This window comes from Mauremys mutica, chromosome 2 (assembly GCF_020497125.1).
Source record: "Mauremys mutica isolate MM-2020 ecotype Southern chromosome 2, ASM2049712v1, whole genome shotgun sequence".
In the NCBI taxonomy this organism is placed as follows: domain Eukaryota; kingdom Metazoa; phylum Chordata; order Testudines; family Geoemydidae; genus Mauremys; species Mauremys mutica.
The window spans coordinates 177,969,355-177,986,889 of NC_059073.1; the positions used below are offsets into that span (position 1 = coordinate 177,969,355).

General features: G+C 48.1%; 1 protein-coding gene across 2 annotated transcripts in view; it reads left to right on the forward strand.

The window, feature by feature from the left end:
• Nucleotides 1-17,535, forward strand: part of TEX10 (testis expressed 10) — a 129,990-nt gene that overhangs the window by 66,353 nt on the left and 46,102 nt on the right. For both annotated transcript variants that reach the window (XM_045004810.1, XM_045004809.1), the window contains 2 exons: nucleotides 29-117; nucleotides 15,130-15,263. In XM_045004810.1, the coding sequence (XP_044860745.1) occupies nucleotides 29-117; nucleotides 15,130-15,263 (223 nt within the window). The remainder of the gene's footprint in view (nucleotides 1-28; nucleotides 118-15,129; nucleotides 15,264-17,535) is intronic.

The following is a 17,535-nucleotide window of genomic DNA, read 5'->3' on the forward strand; positions in this document are numbered from 1 at the left end:
CCCTCTCATTGTTTTTGTTTTTAAATAGATCTTCCTTTGCTGGATGGAAATGCCAAGTGCAGGACAGTTCAGTGAACGATGTGGACTACTTCAGCTTCTTGTTTTCAACACTTACAGGTAATCCATTTGAATTTTATAAATTGAAATTAAGAACATGAAATTGATTGTGATAAAGTGATATTGGATCTCATTTAGTATAATGACTGTATAAAGTAGATTAATGATAAATATTAGTTAAATACTTGTACACAATGGAAAAAAGATCAGAAATTCTAGCATTGTGATATGCTTTGGTTATGGGTGAGAAAGCACTTTCATTCTTATTTCCTATTTTTAATGGCTTACTCTTTCACCCTCAGTTACCATGTGGACTGAATATTTTTCATATTTTGTTTCAGTATACAGATATGTACTGAATCTTGGCAGGGGGTTAGACTAGATGACGCTTGCGGTCCCTTCTCACCCTATGGTTCTATGTTTTCTTTTTGAAAAGTTGAAGAAAATCTATTCAGCAATGTTTGAATTATTTGAGCAAGGAAAAAAATTATTCTTGCTTTAAGTGAATTGCATAGCTGTTTTATTTTGATTGATACTAGAATTAATGAGAACCAATCTGATTGTGATGGTGCCCCAAACAATATTGAAAACATAACATCCAAATATAAAGTCAAACACAATAGAGTGGGCTTCCAGTGCTCTTTAGATAAACAGAATTATTACCAACCACTGAACACTGATGCAAATAAAAGTCAAGTCCCAAGACTTTCCCAAACAAAGAGGATAAAAGATGTGCTCTCCTATGTGTCTGGATGGTTAAATCTGGCAGACCAAGGTGGGGAGTGAGGTTTTGTGCATGAGTAGCAAAGAAGCAGTTTGGATTTCATATTTCATATTTAACATATATGTAATCCTCAATCAGAGGGAGAAATTATTAGTGTGAAACTAGTGTACTGTGCATCCTTAGTGCCACAATTGATATTTTACACATGTGAAACTGGATATTGCAATTTTCCCTTTGTGAAATTACTTATGCAGATCCCAGCTTCTTTTGTTCTCCACTTTTGGAGCTGAGCATTATGCTGCATGGATTCCAGAACTGTGAAAAGCTGTTAGCCTAGGATGGGCTCTGTGCCTTGTTGCATGCACAGAAACAGCACTTATAAAAATAGGCACAGTAGCAACTCCTACTTCAATGCCTTTTTTTTTTTATCCCTGGTGGTGATCTTATGGAATCTCTGGACATGACTCTGGAGTTAATGATGAACTGAGTTTTACACTTAAAGCAGGGTTTCAACTTCTTTGCTTTATATGAAGAATACAATATATCTTTGATAAAATTACTGTATTTACTCTATTTGAGTTACAGAACAAGTTTTCTGAAAAATTGAGTTAAAATTTATTTTAAAATGTGTTCTCTAAGAAACTTGGCATTTTTCAAAGCTTTTTAAATCTTGAATAATCTTAATGGAAAAATAAGCTTCATATTTCTCCTCCTTCTATTCCTGCCCCGATCATATTCTTGCTCATCTCTATGCATTCCCAAGGCTCCCCACAGTGCTGCTTCCTGGTGTCAGGAGCTGAGGGGGGACAGTGAGGGGTTCAGGGTAGAGTGGGGTTATGGGAAGGAGCAGAGGGAAACAGATATGTGTGGCTTTGGGAGGGATGAAGGATTGTATTGAGGAGAGATGAGTGCTGTCCAAAGAGTGGGGCCTAAGAATTGGGGAGGTAGGAAGATGACCAGTCTCTGAGGGCTGATGTCTTCAATTTACGGCCCCAGTGATGTTGCCTGAGTGCACAATGGAGCTGAGGCAGTAGTGCTGTTGTGGGTAGCCTTTCATTCACTGGTGCCTTGACACAAAGGGACTGGGCTCCCTGTTCCAATCATCAAGACCAGTGCACAGTCCTGGTTTCACCAACACAGGATCCCCCTGCATATGAACCTCTTCTCACATTCCTGACCCAATGTACATTCCTGGCCTTGCTCAACATTGCCCCTGAATCCCCCATTTTTCGCTACTTGCCCATTATGGTCCCTTTGTAGACTCCTCTTCCCCGTTCTCCTCAGACTCTCTGCACAGCCTCCTCTCACTCACTGCATGCCCCCTGCTGTCCAGTTTACCTCCAGACTTTTATAGGTAACTAAATTTAACATACATATGTTTCCTTTTAACTGTGACAGTCACTTTCCAGAGTTTAATATCTATATATTTACTTGGTTGCCCATATTAAAAAAAAAAAATAGTTAAAATAAAAAAACACCCAATCCTGTATCCCAGATAACCAACTTCTGCCACACTGTTCCTCTCAGCTCTCTGGCACCAGAAAGCAACAACACTGGAAACCATGCGGGAGGGAAAGAGTGATTCTTCATTGAGTGCCTGGACATGGCCATTCCACTGTAGATGTGTGCGTGCCCCGAGCACAGTTGCCAGAAATTTTTCCCTCAATGGTACCCATTGGGTTGGCTCTGGTGCTGTGTGCTCACAGCGCTGGTATAAAGGGCCTGGCTGACCCTGCGCCCCTTCAGTTCCTCCTTACTGCCAGTGATGTTCGCTGAAACTGCTCTGCATGCTATGGCAAGCTGTTCTTAGTGCTCTTCATTTTTATTTGTTTCTTCATATTGTGTATAGTTAGAGTGTGAACAGTTGCTTAGTTATATAGTTTAGTTGGCGCTTCTTCATCAGCTAGTGGAGTTTCGCCCGGAGGCATTTGCTGAGGCCAGAGACCTGCTGTCACTTTCAGTATCACCGGCAGTACAAGAATCGGCAGCATTGGTGCCAGTGGGCAGGAGGAACATGTAGCCCCCAGCTGTCATCTGGTTCCAGACCCTGCGGTACCTCTAGAAGAAAAATGTCGTGGCTGGCCCCGACACAAGCCTCCCAGCCTCAGCACCAGTTTCTGGCACCAGTAGGAACCACACCATCATGATTCCTGGAGGAAAACTTGTTAGCTGATTTGAAGGTTGGGTCAAACTCCTCCCATCCAAGGAGTCGCCCTTGTTATCCCTCCAGCCATCCAAGCCCCATCATGGACCCCAGCACAGGTGTGCCCACCGCGTCCTTGGTCTAGTGGTCACTGTTCGCCCTTTTGGAACCCTTTGGGGTTTGCCCCAATGCCAGGGACTCATTCTAGAAGCTCTGACTCGGAGGCTTCCAAGAGAAGAGTGCCTCCGTCTCATTGGGCAGTGCCCGACCTGGACTTCGGCATTGAGCCCGGTATTGAACTTCAGGATGCGAATCTGCGGGATCCCGTCAGTGCAGAAGGAGAGGAGGAGGTCCTCTGCGTGTGCAGGCTGCCTCACCCTCCTCCCCGGATGAGGCAGTGTCGGGGTGGATGTGTCGCCTCCTCAAGATGATTATAAGGCCCACCTGGAGCTATTGAAGAGGTTGGCCTCTAACAGGCTTGCAAGCAGAGATAATGAAAGAATCCTCCCATAGCCTGTTTGACATCTTGGTTGCTGTGGGTATGTCGATAGTTGTTCTACCTCTCAATGAAGCCATTATGGACCCAGTGAAAGCCCTGTTGCAAACCCCTGCCTCCCTTCCCCCCCACATCGAAAAAAGTTACGAGTTCCTATATTCTCATCTCTCCCTCCTGCCCCCTGGGGACCTTGGTGGTCTCAGCGGTCAATGAATGGGAGAGTCAGGGCCTACAAGGGGCAACTCCTAAAGCAAGGGGCAACTCCAAGAAACTGGACCTTTTCAATAGAAAGGTTTATTCTACCGGGGGACTACAGCTTAGGATCGCCAGCCAGCAGGCATTGCTGGACAGGTACAACTTCAGTGTGTGGGACTCCATGTTGAAGTTCAAAGACTCACTTCCCCAAGAGTCCAGGCAGGAGTTCTCCTCACTGGTGGAGAAGGGGAAGGTAATAGCTTGGGCCTCCTTGCAGGCATCCCTGGATATGGTGGACTTGGTGGCCAGGTCCGTGGCCTCCACGTTGGCCATGCTTAAGAGCTCGTGGCTACAGTCCTCCGGTCTCTTGAGGTCCAGCAATCCCTACAGGACCTCAAGGGTGGTCTCAGACCTATTCTAGGCTTGTGCCGACTCAATGGCTGTGTCAAGAAACTGAAGTTCTGCATGGTCTCCCTGGCTTCCATTATCCCCCCCCAGATCCCAGGGACTGGTACTCTGCTCTTGATTTAAGAGATGCCTATTTTCTCATTTTGATCTTCCAAGGCCACAGAAGGTTCCTCAGGTTTTTTGTGAACCAGGCCCACTACCAATTCCTGGTTCTCCAGTTTGGCCTATCAATGGCCCCGCAAGTGTTTACAAAGTGCATGGCAGTAGTGGCGACTTTCCTGAGAAGACGGGATGCAAGTCTACCTGTATCTGGATGACTGGCTAATCAGAAGCCAGTCCAAGGCTCAGGTAGAGTCCAGAATCCACCTCAAACAGTCGACTTGATGGGCCTCGGGCCTGCTGATTAAACCAGCAGGAGTCTATTCTCACTCCGGTGCAGAGGATAGAGCTTATCAGAGCTGTGCTTGACTCCACCCAGGCCAAGGCCTTCCTCCCAGAACGCCGTTTCACATGATCATGTCACTAATGGCACACATCAAGGACCACCTTATTATGTTTTTGTCTGAGACTTTTAGGTCACAGGGCCCCATTCATTTACATGGTGCAGCATGCAAGACTATGCCTCAGGCTCCATTAGGCTTGACTGGCCTTGGTCTACTCACTGAACCGCCACCATCTAGACTCCATGCTCACAGTGCCTTCCCCAGTCCTAGCCTCCCTCAGTTGGTGCCTGGACCCTCTGGCGGGTTGCTCAGGTGTTCCCTTCGCCTGGCCCCAACCTTTGATTTCTGTGATCTCAGACATGTCAGAGTTGGGCTTGGGAGCTCACCCAGAGCCCCTCAGACCCAAAGCCTGTGGTCCCCAGAAGACACATCAATGTCAGAGAGCCCAAGGCAGTTTGTCTGGCCTGTCAGGTGTTCCTCCTCACATTATGGGCAGGAGTGTGCTAGTGCTCATGGGCAACGCTGCAGCCATGTTCTACCTCATCAGGCAGGGAGGGGCTTGCTCTCTCTCCCCCGTGTCAGGAAGCAATTCACTTGTGAGAGTTTTTTCCATAACCCAGTCAGTCCACCTTGAGGCTTCTCATCTTCCAAGAGTGCAAAATGAACGGGCAGGTGTTTCTCCCGTCACTAGAGTGATCCCCTCGCCCGGATATCGTCAGGGATGTTTTCCAGCATTAGGCGACTCCCCAAATAGACACTGTTTGTGACCTGACGCAACAGAAAGTGTCACCAGTTTTGCTTCCTATGAGGCCACAGCCCTGGGCTCGCTCACGGATGCCTTTTTGCTCATGTGGACAGTGCACTTGTTCTACGCTTTCCCCCATCCTGCTCATGCACAAAGTTCTGGTGAAAATCAAGCAGGACAGGGCACAGGTCATTCTCATGCTCCCTCTCCTCCCAGACCTGATCTCCCAGAATCACAGTTGGCTGCTCCACCCTAACCTCAGCATCACCATCCACTTGATGGCCTGGAAGCTCTGTGGATAAATAGTGTCGAGTTGGTCTGCTCAGACAGGTCTGCTGGGTCCTATTAGGTAGCAGGAAGCCCTTTACCAGGGCTATGTACCTCTCCATTTGGGCATCCCAGCGTGGAGTCTCACTCCCACAGTCATCGCTGCAGGCCGTTCTTGAGTATTTTTTACACCTGAAACAGCAAGTTTTAGCGATTTCATCAGTTTAAGGTTCATCTCATAGTGATTTCAGCATTCCATCCTCCCTGGTGAATAACTGATCCATTATTTCACATGAGATGACCATTTGTTTCCTCAAAGGCCTAGAAAGACTGTACTCACAAATACAGGAGCCAGTCCCTCCATGGGACTGTGATGGGTGGACTAGGACCTGAGGCCCCCTGCTGGAAGCCTTTTGGCCCTGTCTAGAGCGGCTATGTGGGAAGCAGCCCATCAGGGCCCAGCAGGTCAGTATAAGAAGAGCTGCAGGGCCAGACCAAGTTGAGTTCCTTGCTAGAGCTGGAGGAGCATGGATGGTGTGTGGCTGGCTGAGGGAGCTGCAGGACCTCGGGGTAGTCCAAGGTAGTGCTGCCAGAAGCCATGGAGAGCAAGAAGGAGTCCTGAGCTTGATTGCAGGGACTCCATAAAGACAAAGCCCTGAGGTAAGGGTGAAGATGGCACAGGGAAGTGGCCCGGGGAACTAGAGCAGTAGTGCAACTTAGATAAAGGGACACAGCAACAGCTGTTATCTACAGGGTCCCTGGGCTGGGACCCAGATTAGTGGGTGGGCCCAGGTCCCCCCCAACCCTCATTAGTCACTGGGAGAAGTAGCCTGGGCATTGAGGCACCCCAGAATGGGGGAGCTAAACTCTTTTAGTGGCCCATATGAAGAGCTGGGGCCACAAGGGCCCTGAGAAGGCAAAGACTGCCTTCAGGGAAGGAGTCCTGGGGCATTGCTCTATTCTGGAGTGGGGACAAACTGAGAGAGACATTACGGAGGGCACTGAATTGGAAAATCTCTCCAGGTAAGAGAGGCCTGGTGGGGTGAACCCTGACTAAAAGGGGAAGAGATTATTAAAGCTGTCCAGGTAGATAGGCCTGGGAGAGAAGACCTTGAGCAACCAGGGTGGAAAGTGAATGGCTCTCCCTGTAGAAAGGCCTGAGGGAGAAGACCCTGATCTACTGGAGTGAGAGACTGCCAAATCTCTCCAGGCAGAGCCAGGGCAAGCACTACTAAAAAGCTCCCTGGGTAAGAGGCCCCTGTTGGACTTGTACCCTGAAAGGGATTTGCTTTGCTTTTATCACTCTCTCTCTCTCTCACACACACTCACTCACTCTGAATGACTTGTCCAGAGGGCTGAGTCAGCAAAGACCCAACACAAACAGGTAGAGAGAGGGTGCAGGCACACACACTCAGCCAGGAGGTGTTCCTGAGACATGAGTGCAACCCTGTACAGAAACCTAAAGCTGGTCTTGTCAAAACTGAGAGCCCCCCATACCCACGTTTGAGCCACTGGCAATGTGCCCTTGTCATACCTTTCCTGGAAGGTGGCCTTTCTGATGGCTATTACTTTAGCCAGGAGGGTCTTGTAGGTCCGTACTTTTACATCGGACCCCCCCATATACAATCTTCTTTGAGGATAAGCTGCAGCTTCACCCTTACTCTGCTTTCCTCCCAAAGGTGATTTCACAGTAATCCCTCAATCTTTCTGCCAGTTTTCTACCTAAAAACACACACGAGCACCAAGTCCATACTCTGGATGTCAGATGTGCCCTAACATTCTACATTGAGAGGATCAAACCACTCTGTAGATCCATCCAACTCTTCATGGCGATTGCTGAAAGAACTCGGCTCAGAGACTTTCATCATGGATTACATCATGCATTCGCATGTGTTATGAGCAGCAGGTGTTCCACCACCAGCTATCCTGACTGCACGCTCCATGAGAGCACAAGCATCAGCATTGCTGGCTCATGTCCCTATTCAGGACATTTGCAGAGTGGCAACTTGGTCATCAGTGCATACATTTTCTACTCATTATTCCATTACTGAACAGGCTAGGGATGATGCCAGTTTCGGTCGAGAACTCCGATTCCACCATCCTATGCTACTGCTTGGGAGTCACCTAAAGTGGAATAGGCATGTGCAAGCACTTGAAGAAAAAATGATTACTAACCTTTTCATAACGGTTGTTCTTTGAGATGTGTTGGACATGTCCATTCCACAACCCGCCCTCATTACCCCTCTTTTGGAGTTGGCCAGAAGGAAGGAACTGAAGGCCTGCGGGGTCAGCCAGGCCCTTTATACTGGTGCTATGAGCTCGTGGCACCAGAGCGCACCAGAGCTGACCTGACAGGTACCACCAAGGGAAAAATTTCAGGCGACTGTGCTTTGGGCGCGTGCACATCTCCAGTGAAAGGTAAGGTTATGGAAAGGCTGGTAACCATTTTTTCTTCTTTGAGTGCTTGCTCATATCGATTGCAATTAGGTGTGTGCGCACCGCATGCACTATCGTCGGAAGATTTTTACCCTAGCAACACTCGGTGGGTCGACTGAGGTGCCCCCTGGAGTGGCGCCCTTATGGCACCGGATATATGTCCCTGCCAACCCAGCGCCCCCTCAGTTCCTTCTTACCGCCTGTGACGGTCCGTTGGAACTGTGGAGCGTGGCATAGCTGATCTCCACCTCCCTAGCTTTCCTCATTGTATTATAGATAGATGTTTAGTGTAGTTGTAAATATTTTTTTGTAGTTATAGTGTACTTACCAATGAGTTTGTATATAGTCTAGTTAGTACTTGGAGGAAATGAGGTTCATCCCCTTCGCTCCTCCCCAGTACCAGGGCCCATGCCCAGGTCTTCGGGTTTCAAACCTTGCTCGGCCTGTCTCAAGCCGATGCCTACGGGAGACCCCCACGACTCCTGCTTGAAGTGCCTGGGGGAATCCCGTCAACCAGATAAGTCTTTCAAGCCTCGAACAAAAAAGGAGCGGGACTTTTGTTTAAAACAGCTCCTAATGGAAGTGGCACATAGCCCAGCGCCTTCGGTACCACGCACAGACCAGACGCTGTCAGTCCGAAGTGCGCCTACAGCACCAGAACGACCCGGCACCAGCAAAGGCTCTCAGCACCGGACGTCTCCGCCACTGGTACAGTCGCGACATCGTTCGCTGTCTCCGTGGCCCAAGAAGCAGCACAAACCACCTGCTGCTTCTATACAGTTGCAGATACCGCCTGTGGCCCCATTGGAGCAACAGCCCCGACCAGACCATCCCACTAAGGCTCCAACTCCGGCACCGCTGATTTCGGCACCGTTGATTCCGGTGACACAAGGGCCGTTGAGTCCGGTGCACACAAGCTCCCCGGTGCGCACTGTGGTTGAGTTCTGCCTGCTTTCCACTCTGGAGACCTTCTCCACCGCTCGTGACCTGATCACGCTAACGGAGCCTGGACTGCCCCAGCCCTCGGCACCGCTGGTGCGGACTGTTCAATCCATAGGGAAACTTGCCTTCATGCGACCCTCCTCGCAGAGTGAGACAGCTTGGCACCGATCTCGGTCCCGGTCTGGGTCGCGGTCCCGATCCCTCCAATGGTCCCGGACCTGGCACCGCTCGCAGTCTTGGCACTGATCCCCATCTCAGCGCCGGTTGTACTCATGGCGCCGCTCCACCTCACGCAGGTCTCCCTCCCGGTATGATCAGTACCAATCCGGCTCCCGGCACCGGTCGCCTCGCAGCCGATCCCGACACCGCCTGGACCGTAGATCCTCATCGAGATCTAGATTGGCTTCCCGGCACTGTTATGACCATCGGTCCCGATCCCGATTGCGGTACCGCCGAAGATCCCGTCACCAGTCTCAAGCTCCCAGGCGCGAACTGACAGAGCGGGACGGTGCAGTGCCACATGGGCGTTCGGCCCCTCCTTGGCCTTCGCGACCAAATTCTTCGTCGTCCCAAGCGGGGAATGGCTATCACACCTAGGGCCATGACGCTGAGGGTGCTAGCCAGGGACAATATGAAGGACAGGATCCTGATCAGGGACCCCCACAATGGTCCTTCTGGACTCCTTAGGCATACCACCAAGCCCAAGGTGTCCCCTCAGGTGCTTCTCGATCCGCTCATTTGGAGCATCGGATGCCTGAGGCCACTGTGAGCTGCCCTAACCCGGTAGACTCAGACGTGACTGTCCTGCCACCAGATCAGGCCCATGCCACCAGCGTAGTGGACCTAGAGCAGCAGGACCCTCCCCAGCCAGACCTTCCCCAGGATCCGCTTGTCCTGGGGGTATCCTGTTTCTCCTCGCCTGATGAGGCAGTGGCACGCACGTCCTCCTCTGGCCCACTGCCTATAGATCGTCGCGCACACGAGGATCTCCTGTGTAGGGTGGTACAGAACATGAACCTGCAGGTGGAGGAGGTGGTGGAAGTGGAGGACCCGGTGGTGGACATTTTATCGGCCGATGCCCCCACACGTGTTGCCCTGCCTTTCATTAGGACCATCCAGGCTAATGCCTATACGATCTGGCAGTCCCCAGCGTCTATTCCTCCCACGGCCAGGGGTGGAGAGGAAATACATGGTGCCTTCCAAGGGATATGACTATCTGTATGTTCACTCCCACCCTTGCTCCCTCATGGTGCAGACGGTGAACGAGCGGGAGAGACATGGCCAGCAAGCGCCCGCCCCTAAGTCCAAGGACACTAGGCGCCTGGATTTATTCGGGCACAAGATTTATTCCACTGGTGGTCTACAGCTCAGGGTAGCTAACCAGCAGGCCCTCCTGAGCCGTTATAACTATAACACCTGGACCTCCATGGGGAAGTTCAAAGAGTTGGTCCCCCAGGAGTCCAGAGAGGAATTTGCAGCATTGCTTGAAGAGGGCAAGAAAGAGGCGAGGACATCCATGCAGGCATCTTTAGATGCGGCAGACTCGGCGGCTAGAACTCTAGCCTCGGGCGTGGCTATGCGCCGCATCTCATGGCTACAAATGTCCGGTCTTCCACCAGAGCTGCAGCAGACCATTCAAGACCTGCCCTTTGATGGCCAGGGGCTGCTATTTGATAAAACTGACCCCAGGCTTCAGAGTTTGAAGGACAACCGGGCCATCATGTGCTCACTGGACATTCATACCCCGGTGACGCAACGCAGACCATTCCGGCCCCAGCCACAGCGCACCTACCCTAACCCTCGACCACGGCAAGAGTTCACTAGAAGGCTTGGCCGTGGTAATAGGAGACGACAATCTGGTCCTCAAGGAGGCCAGAATCAGGGTCCCCCAAAACCATCAGCGGGGCCCAACAAAACTTTTGAAGGTGCGCTTGAGGACGGAGCACCAGTCTCCTTGCAAGATCCTTTCCTGCCTTTCTTCAACCTCCTCATATTTCCTCCCTGCATGGTCACGCATAATGTCAGACCGCTGGGTCCTACGCATGGTGGAAACTGGATACCATCTTCAGTTTGTTTCCCCCCCGCCTTCTCACCCTCCCTCTCAGTCCCTCTTCAGAGACCCCTCTCACGAGCAACTCCTCTTACAGGAGGTACAGCGCTTCTGGCTATCGGAGCGGTAGAAGAGGTCCCAAAGGATTTGAGGGGCAGGGGGTTTTACTCCCATTACTTCCTAATCCCCCAAGGCAAAGGGGGGTCCGTGGCCTATCCTGGACCTGCGCGGACTCAACAAATTCATGGTAAAGTTGAAGTTCCGCATGATATCCTTGGGAACCATTATCCCTTCCCTGGAGCCTGGAGACTGGTACGCTGCCCTCTGCGTGAAGGACGCGTACTTCTACATGGCGACTTACCCACCGCACAGGCGATTCCTTCGCTTTGTGGTCAACCAGCAGCATTTCAAATTTACTATCCTTCCCTTTGGCCTGTCCACAGCACCAAGAGACTTCACAAAATGTATGGCTGTCGTAGCGGCCTCACTCCGCCGACGTTGGATACAAGTGTTTCCATACCTCGACGACTGGCTCATTCGAGGTCCCTCTGAGCTGCAGGTGCGGTCTCATGTTCGTTTCGTCATGAGCTTGTTCAAGCAACTCGGCCTGCTGCTCAACACTGAAAAGTCCACTCTGGAACCTACAGAGAGAATAGACTTCATTGGGGTGATGCTAGACTCAAATCTAGCCAGGGCATGCTTATTGCAGGCCTGCTTCCAGTCCATGATGACCATTATTCATGGCCTCCAAAACTTCCCGACCTCAGCAGCACGCACGTGCCTCGCTCTTCTGGGCCGCATGGCCTCGTGCACTTTAGTGACCAGACATGCCAGACTATTTCTCCATCCACTTCAGACCTGGCTCTCATCAGTGTACTGTCCAGGCCAAGGCAGCTTGGACACAATTCTCACTGTGCCAACGGAGGTCTTAGCCTCTCTGGATTGTTGGCTAAATCCCACCGTGGTTTGCAGGGGGATGCCATTCCATGCCCTACAGCCCTCTCTAGCCCTGACCACGGATGCGTCATCGCTGGACTGGGGCGCTCACCTTGCGGGACTTCTCACACGAGGTCTATGGTCTGCACAAGAAATAACTCTACACATCAACATAAGGGAACTGAGAGCAGTACGCCTCGTGTGTCAGGTATTCCGCGAACACCTTCAAGGCCATCATGTCACAGTCTTCACAGACAACACAATGGCCATGTTTTACATCAACAAGCAAGGTGGAGCGTGGTCATCCCTCCTCTGTCAGGAAGCCGTACATCTCTGGGAATTTTGCATAGCCTATTCTATCGACCTGGGTGGTGTCGTTTCTCCCAGGAGTCCAGAACACCTTGGCAGATCGCCTCAGCAGGTCCTTCCTAGCTCACGAGTGGTCGATTCGCCCGGACATTATCCATTCTGTTTTCCGGAAGTGGGGGTTTCCTCATACAGACCTCTTCACCTCTCATGAGAATTGGAAGTGCCAGGTGTTCTGCTCTCTCCAGGGACGCTGCCCAGGCTCCCTGTTAGATGCCTTCCTGATAACGTGGAAAGACCACCTGCTCTCTATGCCTTTCCTCCGTTCCCACTGATCCACAAGGTCCTTCTCAAGTTACGCAGGGACAAGGCCCGTTTAATCTTGATCGCTCCAGCGTGGCCCAGGCAGCACTGGTACACCACACTCCTCGATCTGTCTGTGACCAAACCAATTCCTCTAACATTGTGGCCGGATCTGATAACTCAGGAACACGGCAGGCTACGCCATCCAGACCTACAGTCCCCTCCATCTCACAGCATGGATTCTGCATGGTTAACTCAATCTGAACTGTGTTGCTTCAGTTCAGTGCAGCAAGTACTCTTGGGTAGCAGAAAGCCCTCCACTAGATCCAAATACCTGGACAAATGGAAGTGCTTCTCCTGCTGGTGTGCCCAGAATGATGCTGTCACTCTGGAGGTGTCAGTGCCTACCATCCTAGAGTATCTTTGGTCCCTGAAACATCAAGGCCTAGCTGTCTCATCCATCAGGGTACACCTAGCAGCGATTTCAGCCTTCCACCCAGGCGAGAACGGGCGCTCAGTCTTCTCCAATCTATGGTCATCAGGTTCCTCAAGGGCTTGGAATGTCTGTACCCGCAAGTTCATCATCTGTCCCCTACGTGGGTCCTCAATCTGGTCCTATCTTGGCTCATGGGTGCCCCCTTTGAACCGATGGCCACCTGCTCACTTCTGTACCTTTCCTGGAAAACAGCTTTCCTCATCGCTATTACATCGGTGAGGCGTGTATCGGAACTTCGGGCCCTCACAGCGGACCCACTGTATACAGTGTTCCATAAGGATAAGGTACAGCTGCGACCACACCCCGCCTTCCTGCCTAAGGTGGTGTCTGCCTTCCATGTCAACCAAGACATCTTCCTCCCGGTCTTCTTTCCGAAGCCACCTGCCCTCCTTCCCCACTGTCGGAGTAACTGGCAAGAAGGAACTGAGGGAGCGCTGGGTCGGCAGGGGCATATATCCGGCGCCATAAGGGCGCCACTCCAGGGGGCACCGCAGCTGATCCACCGAGTGTTGCTAGAGTGTAAATTTTCCGAGGATCTTGTATGCAGCGCATTCACACCTAATTGGAATGGATATGAGCAACACATCTTGAAGAACAACAGTTACAAAGGCGAGTAACCGTCTTTTATGTGTGCTGAGGGGATGGGGATAAGTCACTTGCAAATTTATAACCAGATTTACAAATATACTCCAGATGCTCTGGTGAAGCAAACTAGTTTTAAAGCCCAGCTTACCTGGCTAGTGTACAGCCTGTATATACCAGTGAATCTGAACCTAAAAGTTAGTTAAATTTTATAAAATTGATTTGAGGTTGATACTACAGATCTTCAAATCATTAGATATATTACATGGTAGTATTTCCTTTAGGATTCTTATTTAACATAGTATGATTTTTTACAATTTAAAGATGAACTACATTAAGATGGAATTTATATTGAATAATTTAGGGATAAAAACATAGCAATGTTTTAATTGTAGTGACACCATGAGATGGGCAATATGGGGGGGATGGAATGATTATCTTTAAAAATCAGTTTCTTCTGGGACCACAAAAACTTTAATGCTTGAATCATAATTGTTTGGGTGATAGTGTAACATCACTACTGAGCAGTGGTAAGATTGTTTGGTTGCCTCAGTTATATGTTTACATACTTGAATGAATTTGAATTTTCTTAAGCCTAATTTTAAACTCTGAATTACCTGTGTATGTGTTGCTTGTTTTTTGCAATAATTACATTATCAACGTAGTACTTTTATCATTAATTATTTGTATGTACTCACAACTTTAATTCAATTTTAATGTAGATTTTTGTCTGGGAATTTATGTAGTCCTGTAAATGTACTAGGCACTTTACAATTGGTAAAACACACAGAGTGAAATGGAATTCCTTCTCTGATGTGCTTTAATGTGAATTCACAAATATATCTAGTACTGGTGATGGACAAGCAGCTGTTTATGGAAATAAGGGCTGATAGACAACACTGAACAATGGGCTTTCAGACCTAGGGGAGGACAAAGATTAAAATATTATAATTTTAAACATTTTACATATGGGTCATATTACAGAGTATGATGAGCATCTAATGGAATCTCCGTTGCACTCATCCTTGCTCATTTTTTTTCATTTTTCAGGACTGATATTTTGATTTTTACACAAACGTATGTGCTGGCTTTCCTTTCTCTGCATAAATAGTTGAAGCAGTTTGTTTTACACAGAGACAGAAATTCCCTCTAAAATTTAAAGTAGGGATCTGAGATATTTAGTTTTACAGTGCTAGCAAGTCTCCAAACCTGGTATAAGAGAAATATTGTTTCTGTGACTGGAAATTTTGTCCAGGCACAAAATAGTATACTATTCATATTTTGTAAAGCTGTACATTGTGAAAAATAGAGGTGTCCCTCAGACTTTACACTCAAAGTTTTGCATGGATGTTTCTTAGCTTTTCCCCTTAACCTACATTTTTAAATCACTTTTTTGTTTTTGGACATTTTCCTTTTTGAACTCAGAACTCATATTTTGATATACTACTTTCAAAATATCAAGTGAGACCTACTGGAATCGTGAAACAACAAATGTTCTATGGGCACAAATAAAGGAGTTTTTTTCAATGGTGCTAATAAAGTAGAACAGCGCTTGACTTGCTTTGTGATCCTAACTATTTCATTCCTCCACTGTCTCTAGGATTCTCTAAAGAGGAGTTGACTAGCCTTCAGAGCATTAAAGGAAAACCTCACATTAGTCAGACACAGCTTTCACCTGTCCATCTCTACCTGACTGATCTGGACCAATTTTTACACCACTGGGCTGTGACAGAGGTAATACATCAACACTAATTCTAAGTGACAGCCAACAAACTCAGAACTCTGTCCCTTTTCCTTATCCCTTGATGTCTAAAGTCCTTTCATGAGTTAAAAAAAGCTCAGAATATTATTGCTGTTAAACTGCAAGACCCTTCTGTAGCTCTCAGGTAGTATTTTGGTAAAGCTGCTTTAAAAGGTAAGCATGCAGTAATAAAGTTTGTAAAATATTACTTTTCGGAAGAGGGAGTAGAGCTTTGGTGGAAAATTCTTAAACAGAAATGATTGTGTAAGTGTTTCTTGTCAAAAGAAGAAATTGTTATAGAGCGCTTATTTTGAAAGAGATTTTTTGGGAGCACATTTCACTGTTAATTAAATAGCACCTTTATTAAAGTTGAGTAATATTAAGCTGACATTGAGAGTACTTTGAATAATTTCTTCTGCTTATTCACACAGTTTACTGGAATTAGTAGCCTTCCTGTGGCACTGTAAATTCATTGCCTGTCTATGGGACCATGCAAATTTGAAACTTGGCTTTATTGCTGGTCCTAGAAGGATTTGAGGTCACCAAATTTTATTTTAAGTTAGTGAACTGTGAATTGTGTGTTGTGATTTAGCTGTCTTTTATTACATGACCACCACATAACATAACTTACTTATATGATAAAATATAACTGAAGTTGTGTGATGAAATGCGAACAGAGACTGAAAGTATTTAACAAACCTTAGTGACATGGACACTGCAGTTTTCATCCACCCACACTGAACAATGAGGCTGGAGTGCTATGACAAGAGAAATGCTTCTTGGACAGCTGCTTTAATTAGGAATTTAGAATTGTTTATGTAGTCTTTCTAGTAATCTTTTTTTAAAGAAAGCAGACATATTTTAGACCGTTCTGTTTGCTGTAATCAGACCTACAGTGTAATTAAACCTACAGTGTAATTCATAGTCTTATTGGTGACAATATTTACCTTGGTAGAACACTGATAGTCTAGATCTGTCTGTATACGTGTATTTATATAGAAGTCTGTTTAAGTATGCACATTATTTACACACACAAAATTTACTAGACTAGAAATAATAGTTAGTGTTACTATCTTAAGTTTTCATAAGTTTTTTTTATTCTAGTTTTCCTTTTCTGGATGCTGACCTCTCCCCTGGTCAGAGAGATGTTTGGATTGCGCCTCTCCTTCAGTATATACTGGAGTTAGCTGAAACTTGTCCACAAGGGATCTGGAGCATTGACTACACCCCAGATATAATCTCTTCCCCGGGTGCTCTCTCTCCAGTCAGCTGAACAGAGCAGCAGCTCAGCTCTTCTGCCATAATTTTTAATTTTCTGTCTTTTTCTGGGCAGTAGTGAGCAGTTTTCCTCCTTCATTGAAAAATTTAAGGAAAAAACCTGACACACAGCACAGGAGGCTTGTTCCTGGAGTTGGATGCTTTCCTGAATGGATTTTAGGGATGACGTTAAAAAATGCCTAAAAGAGTGCCTAAAAAAGACATACCTCAGTGAAAGTCAGTGGGACTTGTGCTTCTAACTTTCTTAGGCACTTTTTGAAAATTCCACTCTACTTGCCAATGTCCTTTTGCTTTCCCTCCATAAGCCTGGTGTAGATGTCAGAGAAAGTGCTGCATCTTCCAGGATACTATCTCAGAAGACCCAGAATAGGAATGCTGTCACAATTGCTTCCAGACTATGCACCTTTGCTCAGCAAGGTTGAGGTGCTTTGAATGTCGATAGCTTGTTGTGGCCTTTGTATCTCTCATGCTAGTTGAGACAACTCAGCTGGGGCAGCTCAGTGTTCCTCAAGGCTTGGGACCCAGCAAGCAGGGCTATCATATTTGAGAGAAGTCTAAAATTCACCCAGATTCCTGGGTCCCAGACACCTCTTGATGGAGAGCTCCAAGTTCTTTCTCAGGTTCTTAAATGGATAATGGTCCCTTATCAAGAAGTTGAGTATCTTCTCCAACTTATTCTTCTCAGAAAGAATATTTGGGCTCAGGAGTGCCTATAATGAGGGCTCGTCTCTCTCTGGGGTGGCAGGGACCCCCACTCTCTCACTAAGTTTGGGAGGAGGTCTAGCAGGGAATTAGTCCGGCTGCAGGAGTCTTCCTCCGCAACCTTTGTGAGGGCAGAAACAACACAGTTAGTCGTCACCCCAGGCCCTGGGTCAGGTCAAGGCAATGGTGAGTCAGGTGCTCGGGCCCTCAGGTACCTGACTTAGTGTCCGGAGGGGCTCGTCTCTCTCTGGGGCGGTGGGGACCCATACCGCCTCACTACAGTGC